General features: G+C 38.3%; 1 protein-coding gene across 1 annotated transcript in view; it reads left to right on the forward strand.

Moving 5' to 3' along the window:
* The window catches only part of WDPCP (WD repeat containing planar cell polarity effector), a 109,489-nt gene extending 88,543 nt beyond the window's left edge, over positions 1-20,946 (forward strand). Inside the window, exons 14-15 of the mRNA XM_026080667.1 lie at positions 14,830-14,893; positions 20,833-20,946. Of these exons, the coding sequence (XP_025936452.1) occupies positions 14,830-14,893; positions 20,833-20,946 (178 nt within the window). The remainder of the gene's footprint in view (positions 1-14,829; positions 14,894-20,832) is intronic.
* Positions 20,947-22,651: the final 1,705 nt, after the last annotated feature.

Here is a 22,651-nt window from a genome sequence, read left to right on the forward strand (position 1 = left end):
TCAAGGAGAATCAGAGGGAGGCACAGTGCTCCCTAATTCTTGTGAGCACACAGAAGTTACACCCTCCACTGTTCCTTCCCTCTGTGAGGAACCGGCAAGGTCAGCCACTTCTGCTGGGCAGCATTTATAATTGTGGGTTCAGGACAGGAAGAAAAGTGAGAAGAGAATTTTGCTCTTGCCTTTTTGGAGAACCATATGTTCTTGTATGAACCATACTGTGCCCATGTGGACACTGAAAATGGAGTAGTCCTCCCACTACCTGTTTACCAGAGATGGCAACTATGTCTGGATGTCAGGAGGGTGACATTTAATTGTCCCTTATTTGATTTGTTCACCCATATTCATTTAATACTAAATACTTGCAGACTGATTACAAATAGTTAATGAATCTCTTCACAATGAATTTATGTTGCCACAGATGTGTATACATGACCAAACAAAATAATAGTAAGAAGACTTCAATGCAGGTGCACTGTAAACTGTCAATGCCGACTTGAAGCAAGCACTAGGGGACCTTTGTTATTCTCTTGTGAGCACAAGGAGACAAAAGCAAAAGGATTGCTTTGAATCCTGTCGCAGGAAGAAGTGAAGGAAACGTGGTGCTTCCTAAATTGCATACACTATAAGTATAGCTGGTATTCAACAGATCTTTCCTGGAGGATTGTAGAGCGGGCTTTGGAGAAAGCAAGCAGTAGGTGCACAGAAGGCAAATTTAGAAGATAAGGAGCTGCAAGACACTGGGAGCCAGGAGCTCAAAAACAGGTTAGGGTCAGGAAAGATGGGTTAGGAGCATGATCCAGAAACAAAGAAATAGGGTCAAAGAGCTAAAGGCAGGCATCTGAACATGCAGCAAACTGCAGAAGGGTAGAGTGGGAGTACAGAGAGAAGCAGGAGAAGACAATACGGGATGTGTGGAATATAGAGGAGATCAGATGCATAAGGGATGGACAGAAAAGGGCAGAGTTTTTCATACAAGATTAAGACATTAAAACACTTAAATGTTTCTAGATCTAAATCTGAAAAATGTTCTTATAAACAAAAGTCTCCCCCTCCCCCCAGCTTTCCTTTGAATGCCCCGCCAATCTACCTTACGCCTTTTCTAGAAGGACCCACTCTTGGGAGAGAAATATTAATTCATTCTACATGCTGAGACAATCTTTAGCCTGCCTGCTGAGTCTGCCAAAAAGGTGCCAGTTATTGTTGTACTTTTTAAGATACAAGTGTCTGTATTTACTAAAATTGAGAAATACAGTCACTTTTTCAGAAAGGCTATCCTCACCTAGTAATAATCATGTGACAGTGATTTTAATCTTTCCTGTAGGCTGAAGGACTGCATATCCAGTTGCAAATAACTGGAGACATCCATTTTCACATTATCAGTGAGGTTATAGGCTAAATATTTTTCTACCATGAAAGAGATCAGTTTCCAGAAAATGCTGAACACTGCAATAGTAGGTTCCCTCCTTTAGGTACTGGGCACTTTAGAGGGAAGGTGCTCCATAATTACTAACTGTATTGCAAGTATGAGCTAGAAAATAGTTCTGCAGCCTGAGCTGGGCCCAGGAACACAGATAGCACCATTGAAACGGATCACAATTAGAAGGCAGGAAAATGCCTTGCAACATATTTAAAGCAGCCGTATTATTTGTATCCATTGTTTTAAAAGCTAAGCTCTTACATTTGCAAACCATACAGCCTCCTTAGCTTCCTCTGCAATGGAAGCTTCGAGCTTTGCAAGTGTAGGCCCTGAATAAAGAGTATGCAATACCTCCAAAAACAGGCGTTCAGTATACAAAATTAAAATTAAAGGCCTCTTAATTATATGCCAGGGATCCATTACAACAGTGGTTATGGAATGAATAATTTCACTTTAAATTCTTATCTGTAATTAAAAATACAGGAACTGAATTGCAAGTATAAAAATATATCTTAGGTGTTCCTTGCCACTTGAGTGGCACTCCTGTATTTTATTATGATGTCACTACTTATAATAATATAATGCATTATATCATTATGTAAAATATTGAGCTGAGGTGGATTTATTAGGAAGCCTTGGGGAGCTATAACCTTCTTATCCCCACCCTTTTGTTGAGCACTGCCTACTAAAGTGTATTAGTGTAATGGGGGAGCGGCAGCACAACCTCCTGCCTCCCTATAACAGCCTCATGCAGCCATGTACAGAACATGGAATGGGATGGAATAGTTTTTCACTCGTTAACTATGGTATCACTGACTCATGGCTTTGCTTCAGTCTGCTTAAGCATTCATAAATTGCACTTGTCATATTTTCTAATGCGTGAAATTATCTTGTTATTTTGACACACACACACACAGACACAAACACACCCCTGCTCTGTACTAGTCAAACTTTTTTTGTCTCTCTCAGACACACATTGCAAAAGTAACGTTGCATGGGCAGGAAACAAAGACTGGGCTCTGAAGTCCAAAAGAGCTATACAGTTGTCGAGCTAGAATGCAGCTGTAATTCAGTATTTCAGCTGTGCCATTTCTCCTTTATAATTCTTTTCTTGTGTTTGTGACTATACAGTTTAAGGATCTCTTTTTTTATTTTAACATGGAAATATGTTAAGATTCAAAAACACTTGGATCTTAACATCTGATAATTCCATTAAGAGAATGTCACTGGATTTTTTTTCCAGAGTACAAATGTTACCCTATGAAGCAAAGCTCTGTTGTAAATAATAGGATAGTACTTTTGCCTCTTTCAAGAGTGAACTCTCAGAAGATCCACTCTCAGAATTTTGGATGGCTTCATGAAATATTTTGCTTTGTCTGAGTCCAAAAATGAAAACTTCTACCATGTTTTCTGTTAACTGTTTTTACTGCTATTGTTTTTACTACTTTGCAAATCTTCTGAGAAGTACTGTATATTCTTCCCACTGTGCAGTGTAAGATGCTACTGGTTAACAGCAAAGAATTTAGCTACATGATGGGCAGAACATCCAGTAAGAGCAGTGGTATGACTTTATGCACAAAAGTAGTATATAAATTGATAGATGTCCTCTGTAAATAAACACCAGTAAAAGAGATGAGAAGGTAGGTGATTATTAGCATCAGGGGAGACCTGTTTCCACCTTGATTTTTATGAGTCACTTCACTACTGAAGAGTTGTGAAGTCCTATGTTATACTATCTGACATGATGCCTTGACACAGTTATCACTTAACTCCAAGACAACCTTTGAAAAGCTAAAATAAAGCTCTTTGGTCCTGCAGCTGCATCACTTATGCAGGACTAACTACCCCGCGTAAGCCAGTTCCTGTATTACTACACTGCAATCTGCAAAGTAGACATCCTCTTTGAGTATGCCATCCTAAATAGGACCCCAAATCAAAGGCGAGAAAATGCCTTAACCCTCTAAGAATAGTTCCCAATTCTATTTGCAGCCAACAGTATGGAGCTGAGGGACAGAGCGAGCAAAGAATTTTTATGATCCTTTTTAAGAGCACCCTAGAAGTAGAATCTATAATTATATTAGTACATAGTGTGTCACAAAATATGTATAAACATTAATGATGATATGGTTCAGGAAGAAGAATGTCTTTTATATTCATAAGGTAACCTATTAGGCATGAAATTATGCCTTCAGATAAAATGACCACTGATGTCAGTCAGGTTCTCTATGGTGGCCACATGAACAGAATTCTTCTCTACGGGAGCAGGTTCAGTAGGAGCATTCTGACTAAAGTAGCACCTTCTGGAGAGTACTTTGAAGAGTCATTTTTTGTCATCTTGTAAAAACGATCAAAACCAAAGGTTTTCATATTGGCACTGCACTGATGAATGAGAATTTCACTTGCTGTGATGGAACTGCACATAAAAAGATTCCCCTGGTCATGCTTCTTGACCTGTTTTAGAAACAAGAAATAAAGGCACCTTTTCAATGGAACTAGATTATTTCTGCTGTTAAAGAGGCTAAATATCACAGGAAAAGAAAGTTTAGAGTGTCTTTGTTTCAGTCATGGTGCTAATGACTTTTTTTTAAAACCAGCTCCACAACAGGTTTCAAATTTCAGTCAGATACTTTGATGCCAAGGAATGGCTCCAGGATTTAATTCTCTAGTGAAAATCACAATCTAAGAAATATTGGGCAAAATATCAGGAGAAAAGGAAATAAGATGACATAATTACTTGAGAACAAAATCCCATGAAGATAAACCACAAGAAATCTCTGTCGGAGATTTGAGGCAAGATTTTCTGCTGAACCTAATGGAAGACATTGCTTGGAGCATGGGAAATATGGCCCCTCCCACATACTTAGAGCAGTCCCAGAGCTGCTCTAATATGGAGCAGTTCCCCATAGCCACCATAGCTGGCTTTTTGGTTGCTCAGAGTGCCATAACTCCTCCAGTTCTCTGCTACGTCCCTACCCTAGGGACTGCACTAGGAAAAAAGGAACACAAAAGAGCTACACTGGACTAATTTCTTTGTGCCAAGGCTATTCCCACATGCTGGTTAATCTGACTTTGATATTACTACTTCTAGAAGCTGAGCCCAAACAGAGACCATTGTTTTGTTTTGTTTTGTTGTGTAACTAATAATCTGCCCTCATAAAGTCACATTTTAATGCTGTACAGCTGGGGAATTCCCCTGAAATCTGAGGGGCTTTGGGCATTAATCTGCTGCAGAAACAGTACAGATATACCATATTCGTGGACGAAAACCCGAGAATAAATTCTGAACAACACATCTTCCCCCCTTGAGATGCTGCAGTAAGTCTGCCTCAACTTCCCTTTGTATATCATCAGTTAGTCTTCCCCATTAACTTTATCTCATCACTAATGGTGTCTCCCTTCTGGGCTGACCCTCAAAAATCTATTCTTTAGGTCCTGACAAAGAACCTTAAATTAAGCTTGTCTTTTTCCTTGCAGTCTTTCCAGATTGATTCATGTCTCATCTCTTTGCCAAGGCACTTCTTCATTCATCTCCAGTCTCTTCCTGAGTACCACCATTATACCTCACTTGTCTTGTGTGGACCATCTGGCAATATTCTGTTTTGAACTCTGCTCCTCAGTACAGCACAGAACATGGCTTGGCAATATGCAGGCAGTTCCCTGTGTGCAAAAAAATTGTCTGTTTTCCTCCCTAAGCAGCTTCATTTTTCTGACTTTTCTCCTCTTCAGTCCAGCATCCTTTGGGAAGAGCTAACTGAACAGTTAGGCAGCCCTAGGCTTCACATCTTCAAGTGCAGAGCTCCCTTTTATGGTTCTTCAAACTCTAAGAGCCTGCCTAGTAAAAGATACCATAAGTAAAATCTAAAACAAAAGTCAACAGTAGTCGTCCAATAACTGGATGTAGTCTCTTGGGGGTGCAGCTCTCCTCCTCATCTGACTGGAATAATACAAAGCTTAAATGTCCAGCGGAGTCATCTGGGCTCTCTCTGTATTTAGTAGAGAGACATGGGTGCACAAATGGTGCGTAATCCCGTCTAAGGGAGATGTCTAGGATAAGTGTGAAGAATCAGACTTGAGTGCCTATCCCTAGCAATTAACTATAAAGGGAGCCTACCTGATTAGCTTAAATTAGCTATCTAAAAGCAAGTTGTTTGAAGATAAAGGGAACGATTGGCACTCTAAATGTCCAGTTCCTACATCACATCATTATCACTGGATCACTGGCCAGTTAACAGAAAGATCTTACAAGTGCTCAGGTATAGTCTTGAAATGAAAGGAGAGAGGCACAAAGACCAGCAAAAATATTTGAAGAAAGGTTGCCAGAAAGACACAAAAAGCAAGTAGGCACTAGTCAGTCCTCTTTAAAAACCTCCTTTTGACCAGTTGGTCAGGATAGGAGAGGATGGGGGGGGCAGGGAGGTTTTTAGTTTACATTGTTAAGTGCTGAAGTATCAGTAAAAGAGGCTATAGTACAGATAGATAAACAGTAATACATGACCAGCACTAGATAAAATTTATCAAGAACTTCTAAAGGAAAGGCAAGGATAAAATAGTTGAACTAAATACTCTGGTTTGTAACCTCTCATTTAAAATCACCTTAGCACCTGAAGACTAGAACATGGAAAATATGTCAGTTTTTACAAAGCATTCTGGAGACACTTTAAGAACTACAAACCTGTAAGCCCAACCTCTGTACCAGTTAAATTAGTAGAAACTGTATTAAAAAAAGATGTGAACATACAAATAAATATGCTGCATTGGGGAGGAGTCAGCAGGATTTCTGTAAAGGCAAGTTATGTCTCATAAAACTGGGTTCTTTGAAGTCAACAGTCATGTCAGAAATGGCTATCCAGTTGCTATTAATGAAAGTTTGACTATTCAAGGCCTTTTTGGAAGGTCTCTCACCAAAATATCTTAGAGAGACTAAGGTGCCATAGGCCAAGAGGGAAGCTCCCCTTTCACAGGTAAATAATTCATTACAACGTAGGAAACATAGTAAGAGTAAATGGTCAATTGTCACACTGAATAGAGGTCACAAGTAGAAATTCTTGGTATAGTGGACTTACATTCATAAGTAATCTGGAAAAGGAGCAATTAATGAGGTGCCGGCATTTGCTAATGATACTAAAATATTCAGATTAGTAAAGATAAGGCCCAACTGTGAAGAACAGCAAAAGGACTATGCAGGACTCAGTGACATAGTATCAAAATTGAAGATAAAGTTCAGTGTAAATAAATGCAAAGTGAAACATATGGCAGGGAGAGTAGGGCAGGGAGAGAGTCCTAATTTACATGTAAAATGAGGGAGTCTGAGGTCATCGTTATTCAAGAAGAAGAATTTGGGCTTATAACTGATAGCTCTCTAAAATAGTCAGCTCAGCACTCAACAGAAGTCAGAAGAGCAAATTGAATGCCAGGAATTTTTAGAAAAGGAACAGAGAACAGAACAGTGAACACCAGTTCACCTTAAACATGAATATTGTGTGCAGTTTTGGGGTCCCCTGCGCTGTAAAAGGATATAGTAGAATTCAGAAAGCTTTAGGAAGGACATCCAGGATGATCCAGCATGGAACAGTTTTAGTGAAAGGAATGACTAAGTTGGCTAGAACTCCTCAACCTGGAAAAGAGGCAAATGAGATAGATAGAGACCAATTAAATGATGAGTGTCACAGAGAGAGGGAACAGTGAATGACTGTTCACTGCTTCTTCTAATATAAGAACTAGGGGCCATCAAATGAAGCTAGCACCTGACAGGTTCAAAATAAAGTGATTCTTCAAATAATATATAATTAAGCTACGAAGCTCCTTACCACAGGATGTTGTGGATGATAAAATTGTATGAATTCAAAGGGAAGATTCAGGGGAGAGATATTCACTGAGGAACACCAACATAGAAACCACCTCTGGCTTAGCAAATCCCTGAACCGCAAATTGTTGGAGACTAGGAGACTATTTAGGGAAGCATCACCATATGCTTGCCCTGTTCTTGTATTCTGTCCTAGGCACCAGCTATTGGCAGGATACTAGGCTACATGGACCTTTGGTCTGAGCAAATGGTCATTCTTACATTTTATGTTCTTATACATGACATTGTGTGGAAAAAGCATAAAATAGTTACTAGTTTTCCATTTGCTCCCCCCAAATTTGCCAAAATTCATACAATCAAGCTTCTAGGGAATTTCTTTTCTTGCTGTCCTGTGGGTATGTTTGCTATAATGCAGTTCTTATGTGTGGGAATTGTATGAGCATTACCATTGCATTATTTTATTTTAAAGAAATAATCTTGGCTATTGACAAACCTAGATGGAAAAAGTAAGTATACTGTAATGGACCTGTAACTCAACAAGTCATCTGAAATTTGGCCCTGCACCGTGACTATGTAATTAGATATTTATCTTTAGGCAGCCAGCTTTAGAAAATATTGAGCTAACATTATCTTCTCTGAGAAAGTCTCACCACTAAAAAACTGCATCTTATCCAATGTCAGGCATGAGGGAGAATTGGCCCTGCAGCTCATGGAAAGTCAAGAAGGAAAAGGGTCTGTTCATCTTAACTTTAATACCAAATTTCCATCTGCTGCAGTTTGAAATTGCAGAGATATCACACGTATACAATAGGGATTTATAATAGAGGCAGCAACTCATCCTTAACCATAGCAATGATACTGGGCCTCTGTTATAGAGCTGTCTTTAGTGTGTAGACATGCTGATATGTTTGCTCAATAAAATACAGCTTTCAAGACATACTGTTAAGTTTACATGATCACCAGAGTGAGAGGGATAAAGCTGGAATAGAAGAAAAGCAGGAGAGAATTAATGCAATAAAGGCTAGGATTTAGCAGACAGGGTTGAGCAAAATAAGTGTGAAACAACAGGTGTCTTTGACTCTTATCAGCATTTTTAATTAACATCTGTTTTTAGCCCAGAGTACTTTGGAAGAGTATGTTGGAGTGTGTCTGTATTTAAAGATAAAGGTAGACTGTTGAGAAGTTACTAAGTAGTAAGAGGTTGGGGGAACGGAGAGGCTTGGGGGCAGGTGGGGGGGCCTGTACTTGCTGGGTGGGTGTTAGTTGCAGCTTAGAGAAACCTGAAGGAAAGCCACTACAATAAAATTGCAAGGTAGGGAAATATTGCTATGGCAACAAAATATTTTCTCTTGAAGGAAAATGAGTATGAAAAAGGAAATACAGAGTGTGGGAAATTCAAAGGAAGTACACATTACAAGAAGAGAAAAGACTCAGTTTAGTTTAAAAAGAAGGAAACCTTCATAGTTTCAATTTATACAATAATAATTCATAATAGCAATAAATTGCTGTTTTCCACATTTTTATAGCACCTACTATTGAAAATCTCAGAGCACTTGACAGACACAAAAGAATTAAGCTACACAGTCGGAAAACATAGCTATTGCTCTCAACAGTCTTCCTTTTCAGTGGCTAACCCCATTTTACAAGAAAAGAACCCAGGCTAACATGATTGACCAACATTAAATGGGAAGCATATGACGTAAATGTTTATAGAATCAGGATCTTCTAACTAATATTTCTTTGGTATAGACATACAATAGTTGTACAGTTTTAGGCTGGTGCTGCTTTACACTTAATTGAGCAAAGGTCAAAAATAAGTTAAATGATATAGCTTTCTTTATAGCTAGAACTACCACTTTTTCCTGAATGTTTTGTACATCTAGGCTACTTGTTATAAATATATACATATTAAAAGTTTAAATACAACCCTTTTAATAAGCTACTTCTTCAAAAATTAACTTGGTTCACCTGAAAACTCTGACTCTCAAAAAACTGAATATAAAGTCCATTCTCAGAAGAAACTTATGTTTAACATAGAGGCATCTCAGCTATTTCACACAAGAATACATTTAGGTTTTCTAGAGCAGAATATCGTCCTACAAGATAGGAATCACATCGTAAGATTTTTTTTTCAGGTTGGGAAAGTCTTCCAAGATTCACAGCCTGTTACAGCCCTCAAGGGCTTTCTCTGGCCAGAGAGTCATACTGTCTGGCTCCCCTTATTAGCTTTCTCTTTCCTCCTATTTTTTTAATTTGGCTTGTTTGTTTCCTTGCTTCATACCATGCCCTTTGGTGTGAAGGGCATTCAATTCTACACCCAATAATCTATAAAGTTATAGGTGGACTTCCTTTAGTTCAGAGATATGCAATTTGACAGTATAGTTCAAGTAACAGAGACTTTTGGGTGGCTTAAGATACCTGTGCTCATTTAAAAATTTCTCAGAGATAGTTATTCATCAACTTTTATTTGAGACATATTTGTGTATGACCTTTAGAGTGTTCCATAAGAGATTTTTTTTAACAACTCACTCAAGCCCCAGATCCAGCACTTCACTTACCATGCCCGTATTTAGGACCCACTGAAAATTATAGGTCATAAACCCATACATTAATGCTTTGCTAACTTTGGGCCTAAAGGGATATGTAGATTATTGCATGTCCTATTGAATTCATTTGAGTAAAATCATATCTTTTTTGGTTGTCTTTTGTTTGTACTTTTTTTTAAATGAAATCTAAGATTTTAATGTATTTATTGATCCCAGGAACTGTTAGGAGAATGTCAGTATTACAAGATTCACTGCAAAACAAAAGAAAGTCTTTGACTGGTACTATATTTTATAGATGAAAAGCTATGTATTAATCTAAGTGCTTCGGAATTTACTGAACTTTGACTTTAAAATAATTCCTTAAAGTTCAGCAGGGCTGTCATTTTAAGGATGCACTGAAGTTACACCATCTATATCTGACTTTTTACACATAAAAATAAATATTTACATATGAAATACATGAGAGTTTAGGTTCTGGGCCAACATTTTTTTAAACGGGCTCTGAAGCTCTATTCTGAAATGTAGCTCCGTGTCTACATCAGTGGCCTTATATTCAACAGTTGGTTGAAAACCCACTTGTCCCCATTTAAAAATCAACCACTTAGCAACCTAGCCACACACTTTTTATATTCTCAGCCCAATAATCTCTAATTATTTTGCTCAGAATTCCATTGAAACAGGGTTCAGAGTCATTTTACAAACATTATTCTTTATTTTAATATTGTTTAATTTTAAAAGGAAAAATATTTCAGATAATAACTTTTTTTTTGAGAAAAAAAAGGCATGAAAACCATTTCTGTTCCAAAAATTGCTGATATGAAAACTTATGGGAAACAGCTCCTTTTATGAATAATTATTATTATTGTGTTTAAGAAATGGGCAAGATGCCTAGAATTGAATGAAAGAATGAGCTATTAAATTGAAATATTAAATGAAATAACTGAATTAAAAGTGATCACATAAACCCTGCAGTAAATGTTGGGAGTTGTAGCTGATTGAACATATTTTCATCATCTGTTTTGTATGCTTAAATACAATTGCTTGATGTAAGTAAACACTTGATTGATATTCTGAATACTTAAGAATCTGCATATGCATCACAGAATACTGAACAATTAAAACTTAATTTCAGTGTAGTTTGATTACATGTAAATTATTTCAATATTCATTTTTTTTCCTGTTCTGTTTGCTCAGTGCATACTAAATACTTATTTTTTGAATGCACATCACCCTTGATTGATTGGACTATGAGATGAGGAGGGCTCTAAAATTTCTTCCATTAAAAGTAAAGCCTTATAAATAATATTTGTGCTCTCCCCCTGCAGATTATTTTCTAAATGTTGTGTACCCTTATTGAAGACAAGGAAAAAACCTGCTGCAGTCCTCCTTTATCAGCCCAGCACAAGGAATATGCTTACATGGTCGATGGGCATGTCTAAGAAGGCTTGTTGGTTGTAACTAGTCCCTAAAGAAATGTTTCCATCTTTTCTGCACTGTATTTCTCTCCTGCTTGCATGAGCTCTCTCTCTCTCTCTCTCTCTCTCCTCTCTTCCCTTCCTCCTCCCTCTGCATGATGTTTTTTTTCTTCTGGTTCCTGGACTTCATATTAGACATTTTAACATTACGTATAAATATTACAAATATCTTTTTAACGTGACTGTTTTCAGTCTGAAAAGTGTATCTCTGTCTTTAACTGCCCACGTGCTATTTAGGTGATGTGGAGTACAGATGACAAAATTCTGCCTTTCAGTGTATTTGCTGAACTCCCCAAAAAATCAAAGAGACCTCTTTTCCCTCCTCGCAGGCCCCAGTCCAATGTACCTCCCAGACACATGGTTTTGAGTTGCAATATTTAAAGTCAACTTCTTTTTGAACATCAAACTGTAGATTTAAAGAATCATATGAAACCCTGGACATTTGATTCTCTTTTGACTTATGCTGGTGCAAGCCGAGAATAACCTCTCTGAACTTAATAGATAAAATTGATAAGTAATTGAATAAATATTCATGGCTTTCATGGTATCTGTTGGGGTAAGTCACATTCTGAAAATAGAGATAGGTAGCAGGTCTGCAACTTCACCGTGGAGAGCAGAGCTGGATTCTCCTCTGTCTCTACCATTTTTGACCTGCATGACCCTTGTCATTTCCTTTATATTTTCCCTTTGTTTCCTTGTCCTTAAAATAGATGTACTAACAGCCATCTTTTTTAGAGTTCTGTAGGATAGGTAGAAAGGTTGCAGAAGAGCATACAGTAACTATATTATTTTATCATATGGGAGTTTAAACTTAACATTTTGTGTCCTAAACAGCTTGCAGAGAAATGTTTTCCTATCTGTCCTGTATAGTTAATCGCAGTTTGAGAGTTTTAATCTTGAAGGTCATATTTCTGTTGGCTATCACTTTGACCAAACAAGTGGCTGAACTTCATGGTTTACAGGCAGATTTCCTTATCTCCCCTTTTCAAGAGACATATAAGTCTTGATTGCTAGAGTTATTGTGAAGCAAGCAGTAAGCAACAAGCAGAGGGAGGGGAGCAGGGAGGACGCTTGCTTGAAGACCTGTACCCTGTAGATGCCATTTTAGAAAGCGGATATTGTACCTTTTAATTGTAGCACAGGGAGAAAAGGGAAGATACTTTGTTTGGGGTTTTTTTGGTTGGAGGAGCTGATAAACTGTAAATGTGCTAGTAATAACAAGAGGTCTTCCCATAACAAAACATGCTTGTAAAACAGGCATTATCAGCTTGAGGTCTCTCTCCTACTGTACAGGACTCTCCTGTGGAATAAAAACAGAAAATCCATGCCAAAGAGACTCAGGATAGCAAGTGTTTTCTAATAAAGCTAGTTTAAAAAAACCTGGACATTCTCGACTGATTTAATTTTGTTTGCCTAAGTAATGCAAACTTGTCACTGTTGTTTGAAGCCTTCACCTCATTTTAAAGCAATTCTATTTATAATAATTTATGAAGTGTCTGTGATTGTTATTTCCAGCTCTCTTGGTTTGTGAAGAGCATTTCTTGGGTAACCTTTTTTTTTTTTTTTTTTCCTTCTTTCCCCTCAGTGCAGCTCTGAAAATAACGAGCTAACTTCACAGTTTTATGAATAGGGGCAATAATGAGACTGAAGTATGTGTGCTGATTAAAGAAAAAAACTGAAATCTTTGTGAGACAGAGAAGAGCTGACAGCTTTAAGGCCATGATTCCGTTCTGCAGGTCAATCAAAGGAAAAAGTTATTTTACATTTTTTGGCTGCAAGCGTTTTTGCTTTGGCTAGGACAGATTTTATTTGAACAGTCTGTATAGTTATAACTTTGGAAAAACAAAACGTGATGCAGTCATCCTTTTTTGGTAGTCATACGGCCTGTTTCTGTTCGTTTTCCCTTTTTTGCTTCAGTTTCCCCTCTAAGAACTAAGAATGTATATTTAATCCCTAATTGAAAAGAAAAATGTGCAGGAAAAAGATATACATGATATCCATACTAGATAAATATATTGTAACATGCACTTATTTGTCTTAATTAAAGCACAGCTTAATAAGCAGGATACAACACAATGTATTTTAATGTAAACTCCTTCATAAAAAGCATGTCAAAAAGCTTCAGATATATGGATGTGCATGATAAAAAGATGGGGCACTGCCTGATCCCCAGTGATCAAGAGGTTAAGCTTAATTCATCTCTTCCCCTCCCTTAAACAGGTTCTGTGAGGAGGGCTGTAAATTAGCGCTGGGAAGACACAGCAGGGAGATTAGCTTTAGGGAGGAAAGGCCTCCCTGCTCCGACTCCTAGGAACCTCACCTAGAGAGTGCATTTCCTTTTCTACTTAAGCTAATGTATTATGCCTTTTTGTCACAAATGCTATTCCTTGAGGAGAAGTGGCTCTATCTCGCAATCTGCTGAATTGCCCCAAGCGCGCAGTAGAACGGGAGAGAGCAATAAGGCTGGAGCAAGAGGGAGGCAGAAAACCGCTTAGGCTTTGGCCAAAACCAGGAGTTGCAGATGGTACAGCTTGTGAGACTCCTTCATCCACCAAGGGGAAGGAGGACTCTCCTGTTTCCTAAGCTACCCTGCGTGTACAGAACTGTATGGATACTGGCACCCGTATTGGCTTGTCTTACAATATTTGTTGAGCAAGCGCAAAGTACGCCTTGCTAATACTGACAAGTCACAATGCCTTTTTTCTACCATTGATGGCAAAGAAGCCATCTCCTTCCCAAACTTCAAGCATCTACAACTGATCTACTGCAGACATTGTTAAATAGGGAAAAGGGGGAAACTTTACCAGTTTACCAGGGAAAATATAGAAGTTATTCTGCCTTCAACAACTGAAATAAAATTGGGGTGTTTTGTTGTTTTGCAAATACAAAAATAATCTCACCAAATCCCCTTTTTAAGGGGTTTTTAAACAGGTTTGACACAATGCAGTACAAAAGAATGTATACAAATAGAATCACTTTCTCACAGTATCAATTGTATTGTCACATAGAGAATATCCACTAGCACAGTGAATACCCACGTCTAGCATGAGAGGCATAACCCAATTTGTCAGTGTGATCTGCAGTGTTGTATATGTTCTCAGAAAGCCTCTGATGGATGGCTTGTTTCCTCCTGCTTCTATAGATATCCCCAAGATTGCACACAAGAGGATATATACAGCCTTCCATAGTATCTCCTGCCCATGTAGGTATTTGCTGTAATTGCCAGGAGATGGGGTATTGTCTCTGGGTAAGGAAAAGCTGGCAGTCTGGGTCATTAGAAATTAAAGGAGCTGCTACCATCTCAGAGTAAGTGCCCTCAGCAACCTTCATATTTAATAAGATCTGATGGTACTCAACACTGAACACAATGCCTGCTGAAGTTTTTTAAAGATCAAGAAGGTTAAGGACAGTCACTGTCCTATCTTATAGTTCTGTGGTTCTACCACAAGGATATGAAGAGTTTCCCCAGTAAACCTTTGCCGTCACTTTTGAGGAGAACTGAAGGACTTCTACCCGTTAACAAAAATTGACGCAGCTCTTACATTTGACATTGTTCCCAGCAAGTGATACGCTTCCTTTTTCTTGCAGGTATCAGAGATTTGAAAAAGCATTTCTGCTAGCTGTTGACATAGATGCTCGGGACCTGTTTATGGTGAGTCGTTTCTTGGAGGCTGTTGTCAGGATGAGTTAGTTGTCAGCTTTTGTGCACACTAAAAAAGGATCAGTGTCATTTGCAGTCTTAGACACATACTGAAGACAACATTATTCTACCTACCTTGCCCCTTGCCACCATGAAACTGCTCAATAGCAATTGAGTATCTTTTGAGTCACTGACATTTTCCCTAGCATGGCCTAAAGACTGTTCTGTGTTTTCCAGGAATTAATGTATATGTTATTGAACTTTCCCCTTCTTCATCTGTCCTGATGTGGGTGAATGTCATCTTTCACTCTAATAAGCTTATACATTTCTAATCCATTGCTTTAAGAACTACAACTGCTGAGTCCAGGACACAAGAGCCGGCCCTATCCTGGGGATCCTGAATGCTCTTAGTTTGTCTCTCAGGGTTTTGTGAAAAGTGACAAATTATGAACGCTTCTACAGGTACTTTTAAAACCACAAAGCTCTGCAGCATCAACCCAAGGGTTTTTACATTTCATGCACTCTCTGCCCCCTCCCATTTAATTAGCTACAAAAGTAAAATTAACCAGCTCTTAAAAGGTCCTCTGAGCAAGCTCTGCAGGAGGCTCTTGTTTTATAAGATCTTGCACCACAATGTCACAGTGAGGTCAGATGGACAAAGCCAATCGTGCTTTGCTAGTCTCTCAGCATGTTGCTGCTCCACAGCTGATTTCATTGTTTTCAAAGAAACAATAGGAAAGGGGCTTGTTTAAAAAAAAAGGCCCTTTGAATGACTGGTTTGCTTGACTCTTTTGCATAATGAAGACATTCTGTTGTTTAAATTAAGCTTTGACACCAGATGTTAATATCATTTATCCCATTAAGTCACTTGCCCTGCTAGTTTGATCTTGATATTTAAATTGTATGTTAAATTACACAATTAAATCCTGCTTTTATGGGTTATGAAAATTCCCTTCTAATTGTATAAAAAGTTGTGTGAACCTTTTGATGTTTTTTTCACGGCTCTAATGATCTGGCTTGTTCCATCTAATTAGAAAGATGTGAATACTGCGATATACTTTTCTAAGTATGCATCAAAAGAATGTGATGGAAATGTCAGACTTTTAGGAAATTCATTATATGTTTTATATTTACTGCCCTCATTTTTTCCTCTTTTTATCTCAGCTTTTTCCTTCTCTCTTTTTATTTTATTTTGTTATTAAATGCAACTTTTTTTAATGTTATACCTATCAAGCTGAGTACTGCAGCCACTTACAGACTGTCAGATCTCTGTGGAAGAATATAACATTTTATCGGGGCTCTCGCACCATACAGAGAATAAATCCTTCCTATATAATGGCACCCATTCCACCAGAACAAATGCTCCAGCATTTGGCTCACCATCTTGAGGGCTGAGAGTATTTTCTACATGGCTGAAATGCCGGCATATCTTTTTCTCTTTGCTTTCCTGTGCTCACGACATGGCTGAGGGTATGCCAGTCACAAGGTGGGGAGCACCAGGGCTTGCTCAGGAGATGGGTGCAAACCTGCTCCTGCGAGGGAGGGTCTCAGCACGTTGTTCCGCATGTGGAAATGTGTCCTCCTCCGAGCCAAAAGGTTCTCCAGCTTTCTTCTAGAGGAGATTTAAGGCTCACAAAGAAGTCAGCTCCGTGCTTTCCTACTCTCTTCATAATGCCTTTTCTCTCAGGACCTCCTCTCCCTATCACCAGTGCTGCCTTTTAGTGCAATTCTAATCTCACCACTGCTTTTAAACAAACATAAATGTACTTTTCCACGTAATTTTCCTGGTTTACATTTTTGTGCCAGCAAAACAAGTTCGATATTGTCCTTGTTCTCCCAGAACTTCTAGCACCTAGATGCCCACCTCAAAGGCACCTATCCCATCTCAGCTATGTAGGGGTTCGACACTTAACTGTTACATTTGAGATTCAGGGCCTCATAGTTTCCTCTAAATTCTGCCACAAGCAGTGCACACATCTGCCTCTTCAAGTCCTCCATCAACTCTTTTCCTCCTCTGGGGAAAGCTCCTTTAGCTAATTCATCACCTAAACAAAGTATGAATGACCAAACTTTACAATAAGGTAACAATGGCATTGTTGCAAGACGACAAAGTACAGGAGTCAGGAAGTTTAAAGATAAATAGCTCATGAAAAGTATTCTTTTGTGCCACAGTAGTTTCTAGGGAATGGGGCTTCGTTGCTTTAAATATTGCATGAAAATGAAAAAGAGAGAACCTCTTCCCTGAAAGCTTACAGTCCTCCTAGATACTAGTATAACAGTACTATTGCTAAGCATAAGGGTTGCACATCCTTTGCTTCTGCTTGGCATTGAATAATTTGCATATATTGTTTATATAGGTCAAAATGCAATTAATAACGTACAGCTTGACTTTACCTATACTTAAAGCATTTAAAATTATGTGCAATATGAATAACTAATATATAGGTCAGTTATTTGTACTGTTTCTTTACAGACCAACCAAATCAGTTTATAAAACCCCAGCTGTCCCTAGGAGTGACACCTTATTCCCAGTTAATTTAAAGGGATTTCAAGAAGAAACAGTAGACTAAAGATAGATATCTGATGGCATAAACAAGATGAGAAACAAAAAAGATATTTATTAAAGGGAACAGAGAAGGAAAAAGAAAAGGATGGAGAGGAGCAGAGATAACAGAGGCTGAGAGGACCTTTGGGTCGAATACCCGTCTTTCATTGAATACCTGTCTCCTGACACTTCTAAGGAAATGTCCTCTATCTTGGAGAATTTAGCTTGAATATTTCTTTTGCCAAACAGAGCGCTGCAGCCTTCCTGACAATTATTTTGAGATTGCAAAAAAGTTTGATAGAATGCCATCTAAAGACTAATTATTTCTTTCATAAAAATGAAAAAGAAAACAAAAAGGCTTAAAAGTTACTCCTTAACCATAACTATAGCGTCACTAGTATGATGCCATAACAAGACACACAGACACTGCTGTGTCTCCCCATAAGCTTTACCACCACGTCACATCTAAGTCCATCAATTATTATCATCTCCTACAAAGTTCAATAAAAAAAAGAAAATTGAAAAGGACATAATATCATGAACAACAGCTACATTTATTGGACAGTGACTGATCCAGTCTGTGACAGAAAAGATCAAGCGATAGAAGGGTTGTTAACTTTAAATCCTTTTGTAGTATGCTCCAGCTCTCAGCTGCTGAAAATTCAAAAGGCCATCCCATGTACCAAAGGTAGCAAAAAGGCGAGGAAAAGACACTTTAATAAAAGTGTCAGATCTTGGGTGATACACTGATGAGGAAAGTGCATGTTTCGAAGAAATGTTGGAATTTTGCCCAGAAATATCCTATAGACAAATGCGCATCAAGGTTTCAAATGACTTCTGCTCACTGAGGGCCAGCTCTGTGACTCACAAAGATGAGGGTAAAAAGGAACTCCAAAAAGTAATCAAACTGTTAGATGATAAAATGCAGCCCTTTCAACAAACTCCTGATAAGCAGCTGGAAACTGTGTTTATCCTCACCATTGTTTTTGAGAGGGACATGATCTTTGAACTGCTAAATTCTTAGATAATTGGGTGAAAAAATCTGTAACAAATATTCAGCTAAATTTTTTGGTTTTTAATTTTCCTGGCATTCTTTAAGGCACCCTGTAATTGAGTGCTTTTCTCTTTTATTTATTTTCTGGTTTTATCCTGCTCAGAGATTTAGAAATTCTTTAAAAAAAAACATTTTGGGGCTAAGTTGAATGGAGACCGCCTCAGTTTGATCTGAAATTGTTTAATTATCATATTTTACATGTACAATCTTCTCTATCTAAAACTTGTTTAGAAATGGAGACAAAAGTAAAAAAATCTTAATTTATTCTTATGGCGGCAACTTGTGGCACCACACAGAAAGCTACTTACCAGGCTGCTGCTACATCTTTAGCTTCCTACAAAGCCCCCTTTAGTAAGTGATGGATGTTTACCATTTCTTCACACAAAGCAAAGAACACTGCCAAAAACAAGATCTGAAAGTAGCAGATCTTTTGATATAAACAGCATGGGCATCCTCTTAACTGGAAGAACTTTGTCTTTTCTGCAGTTGTTTCCATTCCCTACCCAAGTTTATTATTTAAAACTGTGTTAAAGTATACAATACCTCTCTGAGTTTAAAGAACAGAGAGTCATTAAGCCTAGTCAGAATAGACTTTAAATTGATGAACGTAATCTACCTATACATTCAAATACTTGTAAGCTCAGACTTGTTCTAAAGCCCTTAGGTTTTCTATTGTTATCCAAATAAGCTGACAAGATCTGCTTTTTAATCTTCATAGAAATCATACCTTGCTACTCAGGCCCTTTCCCATGACAACCGTGTTAGACCTAAAAAGAGAGGAAATACAGAGTTCGCAACAAGTTCATGCGTCCTTACGTTGCCCCAAGACACTTCAGCATTTTTTTAAGTCACGCCTGTGTTTGTAATCAGAAAACACTGCCGTCTCCTCTGCGCTGTTGGGACGGTGAAAGTCAGCAGCACGTTCTGTGCAATCAGCCTCATTCTTTAACCTTCTCTGTCTGCCTCTTGGTTTTGTTTTCCTTTTTCTTTTTTTAAATTAAACGAGAGGAGAATACAGGCAGTATCTTTTTTCTCCTGTTCAATGTTACTGCTCTCACTTTTTTCACCTGTCTTCTCTTTCTAGAGCTGGGTCACCTATTTCTGTCAGGGTTTCTGTCATGTTGATGAAGGTGTCAGTAAATTCACCCAGAGAAGGACAGTTTCACCTGCAATCTTCTGAATTAGTGAGAATACAGTTGCTTTTATGGTATGCAGGGGTCAATATTTCCAGCAAATACTTCTTTTCCCTTGAAATTCCTGCATGCAGATAGAGTGCAGAACAATGGCCAGCAATGACTTACATTTTTGGATACCAGTTGCCATCTTCAGCACAACACCCCCCCAGCTTTCCAGTGGGCAATGTTTTCACTCTTACTTCATCTGTTTCAATTCAGGCATAGATCAGCCTGTGACTCTGACACCAAAGGAGAAGGTGTTTAATTGTCTCCTAATTAATAATCAAGGATGAAATTTTACTTCAAGGACTAAAATCAAGGGCAGGGAGACAGTAGTTTGTCTCTGGGACTATATTCTTCTGCAAACTCAACTGTATGTAATACAGGTATTTGGCACCTCAAAGGTTAAAACACAATTAAAAGCTTTGCAGTTCACCATGCAATGATAAACCCCTACTGCAGCTCTCTGATTTTTAACCCTAGGCTAAAGACTAGATCTAGATTACTCGCAACAATTCATGCTCGCCAACAACATTTTTGGAAAACCCGTTGCATAATTGTGGTCAAGAAATCCTAGAGTGATTCAGAAATCCTGTCACTTGTGTGGATTTTAAAACTATTGAGCATTGTTGCTCTTATTACCTCCAATATCAGCACAGGGAAGACTATCACCATCTTACTCAAAGAACAGTAAGTGTAACATGACAACCTGCAAAGCAAAATTAGTCCCAAAAGGTTTACTCCCAAACTCGTATATTAGGTGGAAACATAACACACTTCAAATGCAGGCTCTGAGCTAGAAGAGTTCGTGTACTTCAGATCTGATGTAGACAGAACCACCTCCTAGCAATCTTCTTCTAATTCTTGTTGCGCCAACCAATGTAACTTAAAAGCAGACAGATTGGTTTCATTCACACATTGAGTGAATAGCTTCACTTTTATCAATGCATGATTGGTCAGCATTTTATTCACTGTTAACAAGAAACGCTGTATTCAGCAGCACAAGTAAGATAATAAATTTGCATTGGGAGAGAATGAAAATGTAGCAGTAGGTTCATCAGTTCCATCTGTGTTTGTGATCTAAATAATAAAAGAGCCTCTTTCTTTCAAATTCTCTTTTGTTACTCCTATGCGATTCATTTTAGATTAATCTTTTTTTTTTCTTTTATTTCCAAAGGACATCCATTACGTTGCACTAGATAAGGGTGAATTGGCACTAGCTGAAGTGGCAAAGAAAAAGGCTAACGACATTGATGCAGAATCAATAACTACTGGAATTGGTAAGAATTAACAATGTTAGAAAAAGCCTCTTTTGTTTTAATCAATACTTGTCCTGTACAACACTGTGTTATGTTTGCAGGGGGTTATTGGTTCATTTGTATTGGTTTTGGGAAAACAAGACAGTATTTTTATTCGTAACTGAAGGGGGAAGCTTCTGAAAACACCATAGCTTTGCCTTTCAGTACCCAAGTGAGGACTGTGTCAATGCAATAGCTACAAAGCAAGAGATTAGTATACTGTGGTTATACAGAAAAAAGTTGAGGCTATAAAAACAGAACTCAGCACAAGAAGTAAGGGACTGAATCCTAAAATGTTTGTTTATACCAGCATTAAAGGCCAGATATGGCAGTCTCATCCACCTCTACGTATTTGCTCATACACACAGTCCCAATAACTGGAGTCACATCATGGGAAGCATTCGGATGAAACACATTTACCGATGTGAACAAAGGCTCACATTCAGGCCTTAAAGTAACTGCTTTGCACTCTGGGGGATTTTCAAGTTCCATAACTGAACAAAAAATGCAGGATCAGGCTAATAGCTCAAACACGAATAACTTTTCAAGCAGGGGAACTCATAACTCATTCACGTTCTCTTTGTGTTTCCTCCCGATTGTCATGAAGAGAAGTGTGCAAATATGTAGATTGTACTGATTCTCTAGGCTATAGCATGAACCTTGCAGAAAAGGTCTGTGAAAAAGTCTATGTAGCTGGCCTTCAGCAGAGAGAAAGTAGACAGAGGAAAAAAACCCACAATATTAATGTAAAATATGCACAGTGCTGTTTTCCTTATTCTGTTGCATCTCTGAATATTAGAGGAAATTGCTAAGCTTTTGTTCTTGCCCCGTGACAAGAAAGTAGAAAATGATTAAGACTCAGAAGGAGTCAGAAAACCTTTGAGATCTTGGACAGTGGAGGATTCGTTTAGGACCAGTTGTGAAAATTAAACTGTATATCTAGGTGTTTACCCAGAATATACAAGCAGATGCCATTCAAATATTTGTATAGAAATGCAGAGAGGTAGTGTATGCGTTTATGTGGCTAACTCTGCATGTTGTGTGAATCCCTGACTTGCAAGGCTGTGCGATGAAGTAGCACCACCTTCCCTCTTCAGCAGAGCAGGAATGAAGCCGTTTCTCTCCTGAACTCACTTTGGCAGGTCTTTCATTTCCCAGCTTGTGTCGCTTGCAGCTGGGCCTTTGGCCAAGTCCTTCCACTATTGGATTTGCCAAAAACAGAGTTTATTTAGGTCGTCTGTTACAGGGCACTCTTAAGTGTGTACAATTACACCTCTCTTGCGTTCTGTTCTCCTCTTAGCTATAGGTAGTTGTCCTCTGCACCTAGTATAACTAAGAGTTGCCTCCAATCATTATCTCTTCTATCAGTCTATTAGTCATGTATAAATGCACTATACCACACTTAGTCCAGGAAATGTAAGTCTTAATCTTTGTGTCTTTATTTAATTGTTTGCAAACTAACACTATCACTGCATTTTTTAAGTTAGGTTATTCTTAAGTTTACTGAGACACATACACAAGCAGGGCGATAGGGAAGAAACCTAAAGTGATCACGGGTGTCTTGCTAGTCCTATCAGATACAATACGTGGATTACTACAGTTCAGTCACAAACATGCAGGTACACCGTCTTCCCCTCCTTCAGAGCAGTCCTACACTTACGTCTGGAATGCCCCATCAGCATAAATGATTACAGTCAT

The sequence above is a fragment of the Apteryx rowi genome, unplaced genomic scaffold, assembly GCF_003343035.1.
Source record: "Apteryx rowi isolate R43461 unplaced genomic scaffold, aptRow1 scaffold_53, whole genome shotgun sequence".
NCBI lineage: Eukaryota > Metazoa > Chordata > Aves > Apterygiformes > Apterygidae > Apteryx > Apteryx rowi.